At 32.5% G+C, this 15339-nt stretch overlaps 1 protein-coding gene across 3 annotated transcripts in view; it reads left to right on the forward strand.

Moving 5' to 3' along the window:
- The window catches only part of CRYBG3 (crystallin beta-gamma domain containing 3), a 66114-nt gene that overhangs the window by 30326 nt on the left and 20449 nt on the right, over nt 1-15339 (forward strand). For 2 of the 3 annotated variants that reach the window (XM_034413734.3, XM_087894954.1), the window contains exons 6-14: nt 47-162; nt 1464-1608; nt 2973-3106; nt 4536-4650; nt 5884-5919; nt 6485-6618; nt 9747-9873; nt 13435-13577; nt 14590-14716. In XM_034413734.3, the coding sequence (XP_034269625.2) occupies nt 47-162; nt 1464-1608; nt 2973-3106; nt 4536-4650; nt 5884-5919; nt 6485-6618; nt 9747-9873; nt 13435-13577; nt 14590-14716 (1077 nt within the window). Of the gene's footprint in view, nt 1-46; nt 163-1463; nt 1609-2972; nt 3107-4535; nt 4651-5883; nt 5920-6232; nt 6449-6484; nt 6619-9746; nt 9874-13434; nt 13578-14589; nt 14717-15339 lie in introns of those variants that run through there. The other variant, XM_087894955.1, reaches the window with a different exon arrangement.

Consider the following 15339-nt stretch of genomic DNA (forward strand, 5'->3'; position numbering starts at 1 on the left):
GTACAAAATTTGCTTTACATTATTGCATTATTGCATGTCATTGCAGATGCTTATTTGTGATTTCCATGGGAACACAAATAAACTAGAAATTTATCGTGATGTGGTAGATGCTACCATCTGGGTGTTTTCAAAAGAAGCATCAATCAGAGTTGTTAGAGGATGGTAAGAAAAACGTATCTTATAGCAGGAATCACATTTCACTAATATCATGACAATGTTGATAATAGATATATGTGGACATAAAAAAAAGACAACACACTATGCAAAGTTTATTCACTGTAATTTTGCCATATAATATTTAACAGTAAGTAATACTTTGCATTTTTCTTAGTTTGAATATTTTGTCAGAGCTTTAAGAAGGCTGAAATACAAGATAAGCAAGTATTTATTTATTTATTTTATTTATTTATTTAATTTATATTGCAGCTTATTCGCCCATGGCGACTCAAGTACTGTAAATGTATACTTTCCAAAAATCTATATTTGTCGGTAATTAAAGAATATATCCATATCAAAAAAACAGAAAACATAGAAAGTATATTTTATTAGGAATAAGACTAGAGACATAACACCTCAATTAATATACATATAGATCTAGAAATATTATGGTTTAATGTGCAAGAAAAAGTTTAATTTCCAGACAGTATATAATAATTGTGATATCAAGAAATATATAATATTTATTTATTGTTTTATAAATAAATATTATTTATATTTAGTTTATAGTTTTATATCCCACCTTTATTTTGTACAATTCAAGGCAGCATGCATAATGATCCTGCCTCCAGTTTTGCCACGAACATACGAGGTGGATTAGGAAGAAAGAGTCACTGGTGCAAAGTCAAATGACAAGTATAAACATCCTTGCAGTAATTTTCATAATATATAATTATGTAAGCTTTCCAAGCAATGTTGGGAAGTAAACAAAGTACAGAAAAATCTTTAAGTGATAAGAACTAAATGTTTATTTCTATTATATCCCTAAAACTATGTTAGAGTGAAATTATTTTTTTGTGATCGTTGTTGTCAACCTATCTTATTCTAACATTAGAAAAATAATATATATTCTCCTGCCCATTCTGAATGACAGACTAAAGTAGTATTTGAAAATGGTCTGTTGGGGAAATTAATCATCCATATGAAACAAACAAACAAACAAAAAGACTGGCTTTCAATATTTTTTTCCATATTAATTTTTAAAATCTTTAAAAATAAGACATATATGTTTAACAAATGAAAATAATGTAGCTAGGTGGCAGATGTTTTTCTTGCAGCAGTGTGCAATGTAAATCTCTTGCTGGAAAAAACAATTGTTCATATTATACATCAGTGTGTATGTATGCTCATTCTACACATGTGAAAGGCTGCAGATAATTATCATGATAAACATGGATCCTTATTAGTATTGGTGCTGTGCTTGCAATGTGAGTGGCATATTTATATTGATATATTCATTAATGTAGCTGGATTTTATATGAGAAACCAACATTTCAAGGTCAGAAATATGTTCTAGAAGAAGGAGAAAAGATGCTGACTGACATCTTGAATCTTCACAGAGAGAAAGCTCAAGGAAATGTCACAATTGGTTCCATCAGGCATATAATGAAGGTATAGCAATTATAATGAATACTTCAATTCTTGTGAAAATCAGATGCTACGAGTAGCTACCAAATGGGTATCCTTATATATATTTCCCTGTCACTCTACTTTATCTTTCCTCAATGTTTTATTATTTCTTTCTCTTCCCAGAGCATTAAAGTTGAAATTATCAAAGATTCAGCTATTTTTCTTATACTTTTGATAACTCTTGTAATTATTTCTGCGCCCCAGATTTGTCTTTTCTATATCAAGCTTTATTCATCATATTTTATTTTGCTTATTATCAAACCAAATGTTTACCAACCTTTTAACAATGTGCATGAGTGGCACTACAATGATAATAGCAGAGTGAGGTCAAAAGTTATAAATACCACTGTATTACCATTTGTTTGCTGTTTGACAATTAAAGAATGCTAAACTAGTACGTATTATGTACATGAGACTTGACTACAGATTGTACTGCTTATGTGGTCAAATGGTATCTTTGAAAATACAGCAAAATAGAGCCATAAAAATAGCAAAAATATTGTTGAAAAGAGGGAAGTGAGTAGCTAATGTTGAAATTTTAATGTGAGAGCAAATTGCAGGCATTTAAATTCAACTCTCATTATGCCTTTTTTGCCTAGCTTTATTAACTCTAAAGAATCCAAAAGGTTATTTTTAAAGTTGTGAATTAAAGTATAACCATAAAGTGCTACCTTTGCTTTTTTAAAGTGCCAGATTTCTGCAAAAAATAAATTGGTTCTTAAAATATGGCAGCCTCTAAAACTTTCTGCTGAAGAGAAACTTCAGATGACCATATCGACTTTAAATAAATAAATTCACAATAATAACTAAAATGTAATGCTACAAGCAACTTAAATTATTTAGCAATTTGGAGTTATCTTAACAGTAAACAGAACTACTGTTTTCTTTTCTTACTTGAGAATAAGAAAACAAAACAAGTGATATAACAATAACAATGATGAAATGGTTTCCAGTCTAGAAAAGTTATTGTCATAAAAAAGTTCTTAAAATCTGTAAATACAATCCTATTTATAAACAAGTGTGTACTTAGATGTATGCTTATTCTACTTCTAAGATACCTTTAACTAACCAGATATATTATATTCTAAATTTGTCAACTATTTTAAGAGGATGTATGAAAATATTTCACTTTTGCAAGTTTTTAATGCTCATTTAATCAATATTAATAAAGAGAGAAATATACTTTCAGACTTCTAAGGTTCTGTTCATGTAATCTTGCAATAAAGAAGGTTTAGCTCATTTAGCCATGCTTCCTGCAAAACTGACAGGAGCATAGAGAGGGCTAATGTCCGCATATATATATTTCTTATCTGATTTGTTTTATTCTGGTTTAATTTGCTTTACAGGATTGTAGTATTCCTGAAATTGAAGTTTGTTCACACAATAGTACAGGTCATTTTCCAATCTGCATTCAGGCTGGCATAGCCAATGTAGATGAATTGGAAGTTGAAAATCCTATCATCTCTGTGAAAGCAGGAGTGTGAGTAAATATTTATTTTACTTATATAAACAATAGCTATTTGTTCATCATGCCAAAAAGTAACCAAAATAATTGTTATCTTGCTACGTCTTCAAAGAAAAATTATCATAAAATTAACAGTTCTATTTATCAAATAAAAGCTTTCCTAGACTTTTTCTGAAGTTATCAAAATACTATAAAATGAAAAGTTTGACTGAAATTAAGTTTTAATGTTAGCACTTTTCTTATATGTAGTATATGCCTCTGAGAGTTGTATGTATAACAAGTAATATTGCAGGAAAAAGGTGAAATATTTATTTCATTATTTTGAATCTGAAAATTTTCTGTTTTCTTTTGCAATGATCTCAAATTTTATGTTATCATTTCCAGTTGTAACTCAATTGTACCCATGTTCTAGTATCTTTTTAAATAATAGATACTCTGAATAGAGGAAGTTATACCCTTTGGTATTTCTTCTTTTTAGGTTCTACTAATTAAAAAACAAAAATCAGAATCTATCAGGCTATTATTATTTAAAGATTGTCCCATAAGGATTTCATAATTGTTCTTTGGAAATACGTTCACATGCAAAGAAAAAGGCAAAAAGTAAACCCAGATGATAGAAAGCATTTGGGGAGGAAGAGAGCAACTAAAACCAACTTTTTAGTTTGCTCCTGCGTGAGCTGCACTGGCTCCCAGTGGTCTTCCGGGTGCGCTTCAAGGTGTTGGTTATCACCTTTAAAGCGCTCCATGGCATAGGACCTAGTTATCTTCGAGACCGCCTGCTGCTACCAATGGCCTCCCATCGACCTGTGCACTCCCACAGAGAGGGCCTCCTCGGGGTGCCATCAGCCAAACAATGTAGGCTGGTGACCCCCCAGGGGGAGGGCCTTCTCTGTGGGGGCACTTACCCTCTGGAATCAGTTGCCCCCAGAGATAAGGAGAATCCAAGATCTCGGTGCCTTCCGCCGTGCCCTTAAAACCTTCTTTTTCCAGCAAGCCGGGCTGGCTTAACACTTTTAAAAATGTTTTTAATTGTTTGTTATTGTTTTTAATCATGGGGCCAAATTTATATATATCTTTTTAATTGTATTTTAATGTTTGTAGTTTATGCTTTTACTTGGCTGTTCACCGCCCTGAGTCCTCAGGGAGAAGGGCGGTATACAAATTTAAAAATAAATAAATAAAAATAAATAAATAAATGGATGCTAGCAAAACCTACCATGATTGCCAATTTTTAAAACTTTCGTACTTTTTAAAATTCCAAATGTACCCATGCATTCAAAAATGTTGTCTACTTGTGTAATGTGACTATAATCTATGATAGCAAAATGAAATACCATATTTTGAAAAACCATATGCTCCTTCAATAATGTGTGCTAATCCAAGATACATGAATAAAGTTGCACATTAATTATCATGTTAATAGGCTAATTCTTCATTTTAATAGATGGCTTGCTTATTCAGATACTGATTACAAAGGAGAAAAAACAGTATTGGAAGAAAATCAAAGCCCATGTAAACTTTCAGCCACTGTTGTAAAATCTTTCCGACCATTGAAAATGGTAAGGACTTATTAATGCCTATAATCAATTTAATTTGCTACAGTCATTTTGAATCTAAATCTGAATGTGTCCATGCTTGAAAATTCATATTTATTTTGTCATATTATTATGAGTTCAAAAATAAACTATTAACCTTTTGATGAAGAATCTGTGTCTGTTAAAATCAGACTTCTGGTAACTTGACAAAGGGAATTATGTTTGACTTAGAATATATTACTTCAGAAATATTGAAGAAAAAATAAATGTCATTATCACCTTTAGTTATAGGATGCTAAGTGCTATCTGTTAAATCAAGATTGAAAAAGTTGTCGTGGCTTGATACTCTTATTATTGTAGATGAATCCATGTCTCTATAGACATTCCCAGGAGGTGCTCAGAAGTTATTTTCTATAATAGAAATTTATATCTACAAAATTATTTTGGATTGCTACTAATATATTTCCTTACAACTTGTATGAATATATTTTGCCACTTTCAGTTTCCTCCCTCCCTAAAAATATCAAGAAAACAATATTGTGTCATTACAAATTTTGCATTCATGATTCTTAAAAAGTACCAATTCCATGGGAAAAATTAGTAATAAAATATAGACCTCCCTGATACCTAACCAGTTTAGCTCAGTTTATCTTGATTTGAGTAAAAAATCTCAGGTACAACTTGACTAAATTGAAATTGTTACTGCAAACAAAACTGAAGCCACACATGGTTGTTGGTTGCCTACTTCTAGGACAAAGATGTAGAGGACTATCCATCCAAATTAATAGGTACAGTAATTTGTTGCCTTGAAAATAAGTAGTTGTATGCTTACTGTATATAACAGTCATATCTGGTCTAGAAATGGCATATACACACTTCAACTGCCTCAACCCTTATAAATATTTAATATTTAGTATTTAGTAACTCTAAAGTTTCTTGTTGGTGCTATGAATTAGAAAGTAAAAGAAAAAAATTCCTAGGCATATCTGCCCTTTATTACAGAACAAATTAATTTAGTTGGCCATGATGTTGATGAAGCTTTTTTATTCATGAAATCAATCAAGTTTCCTAAAACACAGTAAAAGTGAAGAGAAAAAATGTAAATAATGACTCATTGATAGATAGATTGATTGATTGATTGATAAGGTATCTCATATAATAAATATATATAATAAATATTATAGTATATTAACATTATATATTATGTATTAATATGGAAGTATATATTCATATTTCTTATTTTATTTTGTATTTTAGGGTGGCCTAAAGGTGCAGGTGCCTATGAATACTATGGTAAGCACAGTATCCTTTTAGGAAGAGAAATTTATTCATGTAAAAGAAAACAAGTTGGTATTCTTTACCACTAATTTTTAAAGATTTATTTTAGAAGTGCAAATTATAGTAGATATGTGTTGACTAAACCAATCTTACTATTCCATTCATACTTTCCCTTCAGACATTTAAGAAAATCAAAAAATAAAGTTGTCATTGATTTCAATTATGCTTTCTTTATCAATCATATAAATCCAGAATAACTAGTAAAGAACAGCAACAGGAATACATTTTCTCCATCCCCTTTTCTTGCTTTTTTTTTTTTTTTTTTTAGGGGGCAGCTCTGCAGAGGGAAGTATTCCAACAAAAATTCTCTTGTTTCCCTTCTTCCAATGGAATGTCTCTTAAGAAACTCTGATTGAAATCATAAGTATGGAATGCTCAGTGGAAGCTGCTGATCAGGCTTTGCAGTTTCTTCAAATCATATAAATCTTTCATTTTTTATAATTAAACCTTTCTTCAATCTACCAAATAAACAGAGGATTAGAAATGTATTTTAAAGGATCAATTTTCCCATTTTTTGTAGATGATAATATATGAAAGACCACACTTTGGAGGGTGGTGTAAAAAACTTTCTGAGAATACTGATTGCATTCCAGTACTTCTTGAAAATTCTGATACTTTCCAGGGAATTGGATCAATACATGTCATTGGTGGAATGTAAGTTTGATTTTGTTATTAACAACTATTAAGAATATTTAAATATGTAAATATCTGTCCACTAGAAACTAAATCAGTAAAAAAGAACAATATTTCATTAAAACAGATAAAAGCCCACACCAGTTAACTAGAAGTATCTTAACTTGCTAATCAGAAGCTTTTATAAATGTATTAGTTGATAGTTTTCAATGAAAAAGCTAAGTGCAAGTATCATCATTTAAAAAAACCCCAACTCTTTAATTCTCATCAAACAAATCTTAGGAGCTTGGAGAATGTACAAGAGGGGCTTTAAAACTGTTTAAAACTGGATATTTTGTATTAATAGTATGTTTATCTTATCTGGATTGACAAAAGGAAGATAAAATATAGGATGTGGCCAAAGGTAACTTCATGTAAGTTATGACTATAAATCAGTCTACTGTTCCTTGGTTTATTGTCCCTTAATTTATTCCTCTTTTGTGGAGTGTAATGGGAATAATTTACATATGTCACTCTCATGTCATAAAGCTGCCTGAGCTGGGAATATGTCTTCACATTTTTCAAAACAGCAAAAAAATGGTTCCAAGGTTTTGCTATGTAAATGACATGTCTTTATTAAAAGATGCTTTACAATGGTTTCTGGTTATGCACTCATATACACACATGTACAGAGAGAGAGAGCCAGTCAGCTTAATAACCAAATATTATAAATTAACTCTATTTTATATGCAGTTTTACTTGATTATTTTCTTGCTCATTTGTTGCTGATGAATATATCTCTCTATGTTTGTTTAGAGAGTGCTCTAAAGCATCTTTTAATAAAGATATGTCATGTACATAGCAAACCTGGGAACTGTTTTTTGCTGTTTTAAAAAATTAGTAGAAAATAGCTCAAACAGATATCAATCAATCACTTTTTCTTTGGTCATAAATCAACAAATAAGATAAGAAAATCACAATTAGGCTGAAAGAAAAAACAGTTGTTCTAAAATATCCAAGAAGGATTAGAAAATACACTACAGTGTACTGTACAAACTACAGAGTAATACTTACTGTAGACAAAGAAATAAAATCAGATTGCTCTGATAGTAACGAGATAAAACAAGTCAGGGTGACCAGGATGTTCAGTGAAAAATGCAGATAATTCCTGGCAAGCATCTGTGTATAGAGGATAATACAAAATAATTTATTCCATGTGAGGGTTCTTTGCTCTCTAAGGACAGGACTTAGCACAGCCTAGCAAATCTATACACATGCTTTATTGCAACACATACCTTCCCCAACAGTAGGTTATTGCTTTGGGTCAACTCCACATTTCTATGACTTTACAAGGTGACTTTGCCACATAACTATGTCTTTGATATTCAATCCTTTAATAATTATTCTGTTAATACTCAGTTTGAACTAAAGTCTTAAAGTCTTTAAGGTAATAACGTGTTTCTCCAAAAAGACGACCCATCTTAAAAAGAAGCCCTATCCTGTTTTTGAGTGCATGCGATCAAATTAAGCCCTAATTAGTACTCTGCCCACCCCAGGGGCAGGGATAAACTGGGGGGAATGGTGAGGCTGCCCTACTTACCAGGCCTCGCATACCCCGACACCTGCCTGCATACCCTGACACCTGCCTCGCCTTCTTCTGCGGCTGCTTGCCACCACTCACACGCATCGCCCTGGCCTCAGTTTTGCCTTCAGATGCCTGCTGACTGCAGAGGGCTTTCCGGAAGGGGTCTGCAGCCATTAACAGAGTTCCAGATTGATCCAGAGCTCTGTTATCAACTGCAGATGCCTTCCAGCAGGCATCTGAAGGCAAAACTGAGGCCAGGTGGGGCTGTCGGTGCCACAGCCACGAGGTGAGTCAATAATTAGAACCCTTCAAAAAGTAGGCCCAGCCATTTTTTGGGGGGTCAAAAGAAAATAAGACCCGGCCTTCTTTTTGGAGAAACACAGAATATAACTGTTGCTTTTTTCCAAATGTTCTTGTACTTGTTGGGATGAGGTGGTTGCTCCTCTTTTAGTTGTTGCTGAGTTCCAGGAAAAGCTTCAAGCTCCAGATAGGACTCCCACCAGAATATGCTGATCACAATAACTTGTAGCCCTGGCAATTCAATGAAAATGTTCTTATCTACTTGTAATAGCTGCCAGTCTCAAGACCTGTCTATTCCACTTCCTTATCTTATGTCATTTGCTATCACCTTTCCTATTATACCTAGCCTCTTCTCACTCTGTCTTAGCATTCAAAAGATTAGGTGGGGTGAGTCTGCCTCTGGATGTCAGCATGTCCTTGAAAACACAAGGGTGTGGCACAATTATCCAGATAGTTGGAACACCAGCTTGAATGCCTCTGAGTACTGGAGTAATGAACAATTGCCTGAGAGAAGATGTTTGCATGACTACAGCAACTATTGAAATGAGCAGACAACAGTTTCAACACTACTTCCTCACACTCTTATCAGTCCAACTGTTCAACTATTCTTCCATCGCATGGGCAGTCTCGGTACAAAAGGGATCTTAAATAATTCCCTTCATTAATATCTGTTGAATATAGCCAACATTAAACCCCTGTAAATTTTGGAATTGTTATGTAGCTAAGGTCTCTGGCTGATTGGAGAAGATATGCAGAATGACTCAAGATGTTTCTAGGTAGAACTGATAAATTTGCTTTAACTCTAAATCAAGGCCCATTGTTTGAGATCAGATAGTGTGCAATCATAGCCTATCAAGGTTACTTCTGACCATAAAAAGTCTCCCAGGGAAAATTCAAAATCATTCAGCAAATTCTTTCCTTGCTATTTAACATGAAGGGAAGTAGTTTTTTTTCAAAACATTAGCCAACTGCTCCAGCCCCAGACTTACCTTGCCAAAGGTAGAATTGATTTGTCAACAGGTAAATTGTGGGTATGTCTAACATATCTCATAATATTGCAGTGAAATTCTAATAGGATAGACTGCTGTGGGTTATTCTGAATTGCTTGGATTAAGGATAGGGCAAAGAGAATAGAGAATCATTTGTTTTGCCTCTTGTAACTGAAGCTACTAAATTAATGCCGTAGAGGAGGAGTGCCAAATTATATGCTTTAATGATTATCAATACATTTGTAGTAGTCATTCATTCTCTAACTTTGTCAAAATTTGTGTTATCAACATTGTAGATGGGTTGCTTACGACAAGGAACGATATAAAGGCCGGCAATACTTGTTAGAGGAGGGAGAATATGAACACTGGCAATCATGGGGTGGAGTCAGCAGTGTTTTGCTTTCTGTTAGATTTTTGCAAGCTGTAAGTACTTAATTTGTTCTTTAAGGCAATATTCTTTCAACATTTTATTTCTTCGTTTAATTGGAATTGAACATGTATTAGTAAATTAAGAGCTGTTATTGTCAATTCAGTTCCATGTACGATATGCTATACTTTAAATAAATAAATAAATGTCAATTCAGTGAGATTGAGGAAGTGAAAAAATACTTTAAAGTTCATAGGATTGACTTTGCAAAGCATATCTTCTTTCTCTATTTTTGCTCATTATATTTGATTGTATCCAAGGTAACATTTTTTTTACATACAGTACATCTGATAAATGTTTATGGAAGCTTGAAGACCATAATGTTTAACCTGTAAAGCATCCATTAAAACAATTCACATAATAAAGAAAGAGAAAATAGTCTGCCAAGAGTTTTTGCATTGTTTTGTTGTTAGAGTATAGTGGTTAAGACACCAGGATAGAAGACATTGTGAGTTCTAGTCCCATCTCAGGCGTGAAAACAGATTTGGTGACTTTGGGCCAGTCACGCTTTCTCAGCCTGTGACATCAGGCTCAGGCAAGAAGCCAGTCAGTCAATTCGTGGCACAAATCATGGATCAACACTTGGTTGATCGAAATAAAATCAAATCTGCACTTGTGGGATAGTCTAAGTGGAAAATATATTATGTTCCTTATTGTTTGCAAAAAATGACTTTTACTTTGTTGGCACCGTATTTTAAACACACTTTAGGGACCAAATTTCAATTCCAGTGTGCATTCCTAACCAGTACCCCACCACCAATCCATTACTCTTTACTGCTATATATCCATATAAAGCTCCACAATTATCTATCAATTGCAGATAGTGTTTCTCCCCGAGATTGACCGCAGTCTGTTCCTTTAAGAGACCAAAAATTCAGCAGCTGCATTTAAAAGATATTTTGTCTTGAAACAAAATGAGTCCTGATTCTAGAATTTAAACATGTTCATGTATCTCTGCAGTGAAACATTTATGATATTTTTTAAAAATGTAACTAGTACTGAAAAATGATTAATTGAGTTAGTACTAAATGAATTTATATTCTAAGCTTCTGATACAAGGAAGTTGATTTGCAAAAAGGTAGTTAAATCACATTGTATATATTGGTAACATGATATGTAAAACGGGGCATTCAAATGAGGCGTACCTCCAATTTATAAATATTTCAGTAATGCACACATTCAGGTACAAACTGTAATTGGCATTTTCGCTGTTTAAATATACTGGTCCCTTGAATGCCAGATGGTATGAATGTGCATTCAATTATACATCAGGCTCATGACCACTGTCGAAGTGTGAGTGTGTGCATATTTCTAGTTTTCTTGATTAGGTTGCAGACATGGAAAGTCACATAGCATTTACCTGTAAAGTAGAAATTCATGCAGAAATGAAAGTCGTTTCTTCATTAATCAATTTTTGAATATTCTGGTTACAGAATCAGCAGAACATTCAGGAAAAATATAGTTAAATGCATGATACATACCTTAGAGAAATTAGTTATTTGTGCAGTATATTGTGCTCCAAAGTTCTTTTTGGAGATAAATTGACACTCTGATTTTTCTTACAAAGCATAAAGAATTCACATTCTAAACCTAACCTACTAAGAATTTCCCAGATACCTGGATTAAGCCCTTATAAATGCAGAGTTGTAAATGCAGTTATTTGTGTAATAATAAAATGTTGCAATCTCATCATTATACTTATTTGTGCATAAATCTACTTGCACATCTTTAAATAAATCACTTAAAATGTAATATTTATATTTAAAATTCCATATAAAAGTTCTGATTAATGGATTCCTATAAAGGAAACAAATGACAAATGAGTCAAAATTTTACTTACTGTTCAGTTATTTATTAAGGAAAATAATCCAAATATATATTTCAGTGTGACAAAAGTATGCAAACCTTTGCTTTCAGTAACTGGTATAGTCACTGTGGGAAGCAATAATTAAAACTAAACATTTCCCAAAACAAACCTGCACATTGACTTGGAAGAATTTTTACTCATTTTTCAATATCTCTGAATTCACCAGCTTTAACTCAGGGGTATTAGTGGGTTTCCTTTGCATGAATTCCCCATAAGTAAGGACTTTGACTGGCCATTCTAAAACATTAACTTTCTTCTACTTAGTTGAATAAATGTATTTGGGGTCTTACTGCATGACCTACTTTCTCTTGAACTTCACGGATACTCTGACATTTTTCTGTAGAATTTTCTGGTACAATTCAGAATTCATAGTTTAATCAATGAAGGCAAACCATCCTGGTTTGGAAGCAGTGAAGCTGGCCCAAACCATGATACTTTGGAGAAAAAGTCCAAACTCTTTGGAAAGTTTCATAACCTTTTCCATCCTAGTAAGCATCAACAACTGTTTTCTGCAGATCTTTAGAAATCTCCTTTGTTTAAGCCAAAAGACACTTCCATATACTTGTGAACATCAGAATTTGATTGTGAAGACCCAGAACTCTGTTCTTTAAATAAGGCACAATACTCCTATATTCACATCTCATAATCATCCCATTGATTTAAACACCTAATTCTAATCTTCCCTTCAAATGAACTAATAATCCTCGAAGTTCACAATTTTGGCCATGCACAAATAAGTATCTTTGAATCATTTTTCTTAATGTATAAATGAACAAGGTATAATGTTTTTGTCTCATTTGTTTATTTGGATTCTCTATCTAGTTTTAGGGCATGTGTAGAGAAAAGATCATGTTTTAGATTATATTTCTGTATATTGAAAATTCAAATGGGTTTACAAACCTTGAAGCACCACTGTATTTAAACATTTTAAGAAGAGGAAAGTAGGGGGAAATTTCAGAGTATTTTTATTTAAGTTCTATGACAAAAGAAAACAGGTTAAAATGTACCCTATTTAGAAAAGCAGCACTATTAAATTTTCACTGTTCAGCTATAAATAATTGTAGTTATTTGTTTATTATAACTTTGTCTAAATAGATGAATTTATATTAGCTTTGGATGGGTCTAGACATTGTAATAATGAATTGTATTATATGCGCACTGAATTGATGTATGCCAGTATTTTGGCCAGAACAAATCAAATAATTTGAAGAAAATATCTCTATATTTATTAGCTGAAGAATTTTGTGGATGTACTACATAACCCATGATCTTCTGGGTCATCCTTTCAGAGATATTTACTTACTTAAACAGATAAACAGAATGGCTATGGGTGGACAAAAAAAAACAAACAGTGGGAGCAGGAGTGTCTTTCAACTTCCTGGCAGCTTCCCCATTGCTTTTGCTTGTGGAAAACTGGAGGGGAGTATTGGAAAACACAGTCATGTGACTGCAGTGATCACAGCAGCAGCCACAAATTTGCGAATCCAACTGGCCTGAAGATCCTTGAAATTTCAATTCCCCAGGAGCGATGGGTGCTAGATTTTTTAGCATTCTTTAAGTTAGCAGATGTGAAGTACCTTGATTCAAAAATTGTTGCATTATTAGGCACTGTTTGGGCTAATTGAAGGTTACAAACAGAAAGATGGTTTTAGTAGTAATAGATGTTCCTAATTTAATTTTTAAATTGCAGAATTTTATGGAATCTGAAGTAACACTTTTCGAAACTGATGAGGAAAATGGAAAAGTATTGAATGTTGTAAATCAAGAAATTCCTGATTTGGAATGGGCAGGGTTTGGCCTAGTGACAAGATCAGTTAATGTGAAAAGTGGAGTGTAAGTTGAATTTCACATGTTTGTGCAGCATGAAATGCCTGATTTTCCTATTTTATCATTTCTTTTCAGTCTTAACTCCATAAATAAATTAATTAAAAAGGTATAAGTAATTAAAAGTACAGTCACCCTTGGGTTAAGATTGACTTCCAGTGACCATAGAGATATAACTATGCAGTGGTTTGTTATCTTCTGCAGGAATATTTTTCAACTCCCCATTCTAACCTTCAACTTCCCATTCTAATCTAAATTGATTACTTAGGATGTGGTTGGGCTTTGCCTCCTATATAGGTACTGCACATGTCCATCCCTGCTTAACTTAGACAAGGCTTAGCTGACTGGGCTTAGCTATGGTCAAAGAACAATTAAGTAATACAAACATAAATCATTTAAAACATTTAGCCACAATATAAAGTATTACATACTTCATAAATGACATTGAAATGTTTGTCAAACAATTAACCCATTATTCTGAAATGTAACGCTTGGAAACTAAGAATTCAGTATTGTGGTTTGATACAAGTTCTTGGTTCTGTTTTAACTTTTTATGCTTGTAACATCATTGAATCTGGAAATACTTTATATGTCATAGAAACACCATGTATGGTATATGTTATATTTCAGTAATTGCTTTTCAAATGTACCTTGGTTCTTGGTAACTATATGGACATGTTATACAGTATTGTTCTCTTGGCAACATTACACTAAGCAATTGATTTGTTATTGCCATTTCTGGGTTGTATTTTCAAACTTTCCAGCCTAAAACGCTGGGATTTATGCCTAGAGAACCAGAATTGGGATGGATCAGCCATCCCTTTTTCAATATGAAATAAGGGTATAGCAAGAAACTTTTAGAGGCAACCTGGTCAAAGATTTAATAAGGTGCATATAATACTTTTTAAAAAAAAATGTGAAAGTTCAATAGATGAAAATTTCAGGGTTCTTTTAGAGTGTTTTCCAGATTATTAATATATATTTGATTTATCTTAAAATGTCTGTTGTATGTTATATCTAGGTGGGTTGCTTATCAACAGAAGTATTTCTGTGGAGAACAATATATATTGGAGAAAGGAAAATATAAGTGTTTTTTGGACTGGGGTGGCACTAGTGAAACTATAATGTCAATTCGCCCCATTAAATTGGTAAGCTAACAAAATTTATGAAAAAAGATATGCAATAAACTGGAAGTTATTTTTAATAATATTTATGAATAAATAAAATAAATATTTTATAACAATTAATACCTGAAGAGTTAAGACAGTTAAAGAGTTAATAAAAACTCTTCGTATCATGCATGAAATTATAGTTTCCTATTCTTTTAAATATATTTACAATATATTCCTGTAAATCTGTTAGGATTTTTATGATTGCTTCCTAGCATCATCAATAAATACACAATTAATTAGCTACTATGAAAACATTTCAGAGAAGAAAAAACAATTTTGTGACATATTTCATACAAAAAGTGTTATTTGAAATAGAACACAATATATAAAATTATAACCAAGGATATATGTATATGAACCTATATTTTATTGAAAGAAAGCCATTTGAATAGGAAATTGAAATACAGTCAGTTATAAAGTGCATATTCAATTTGTCATTTATCCTAGCTACCATAACTATATTTCAAAGTGCTTTCAGGTCATTGTTTAAATCTATAAATCAACTTCAGCTATTCCTCAGTACTTGGAGAATTTTCACAAAGCTTAGCTCACCAGGAAAACCTTCAAACTAGATCTTCTTGAATTATTTTCTCTATGTG

This window comes from Pantherophis guttatus, chromosome 5 (assembly GCF_059756535.1).
Source record: "Pantherophis guttatus breed Tessera chromosome 5, ASM5975653v1, whole genome shotgun sequence".
NCBI lineage: Eukaryota > Metazoa > Chordata > Lepidosauria > Squamata > Colubridae > Pantherophis > Pantherophis guttatus.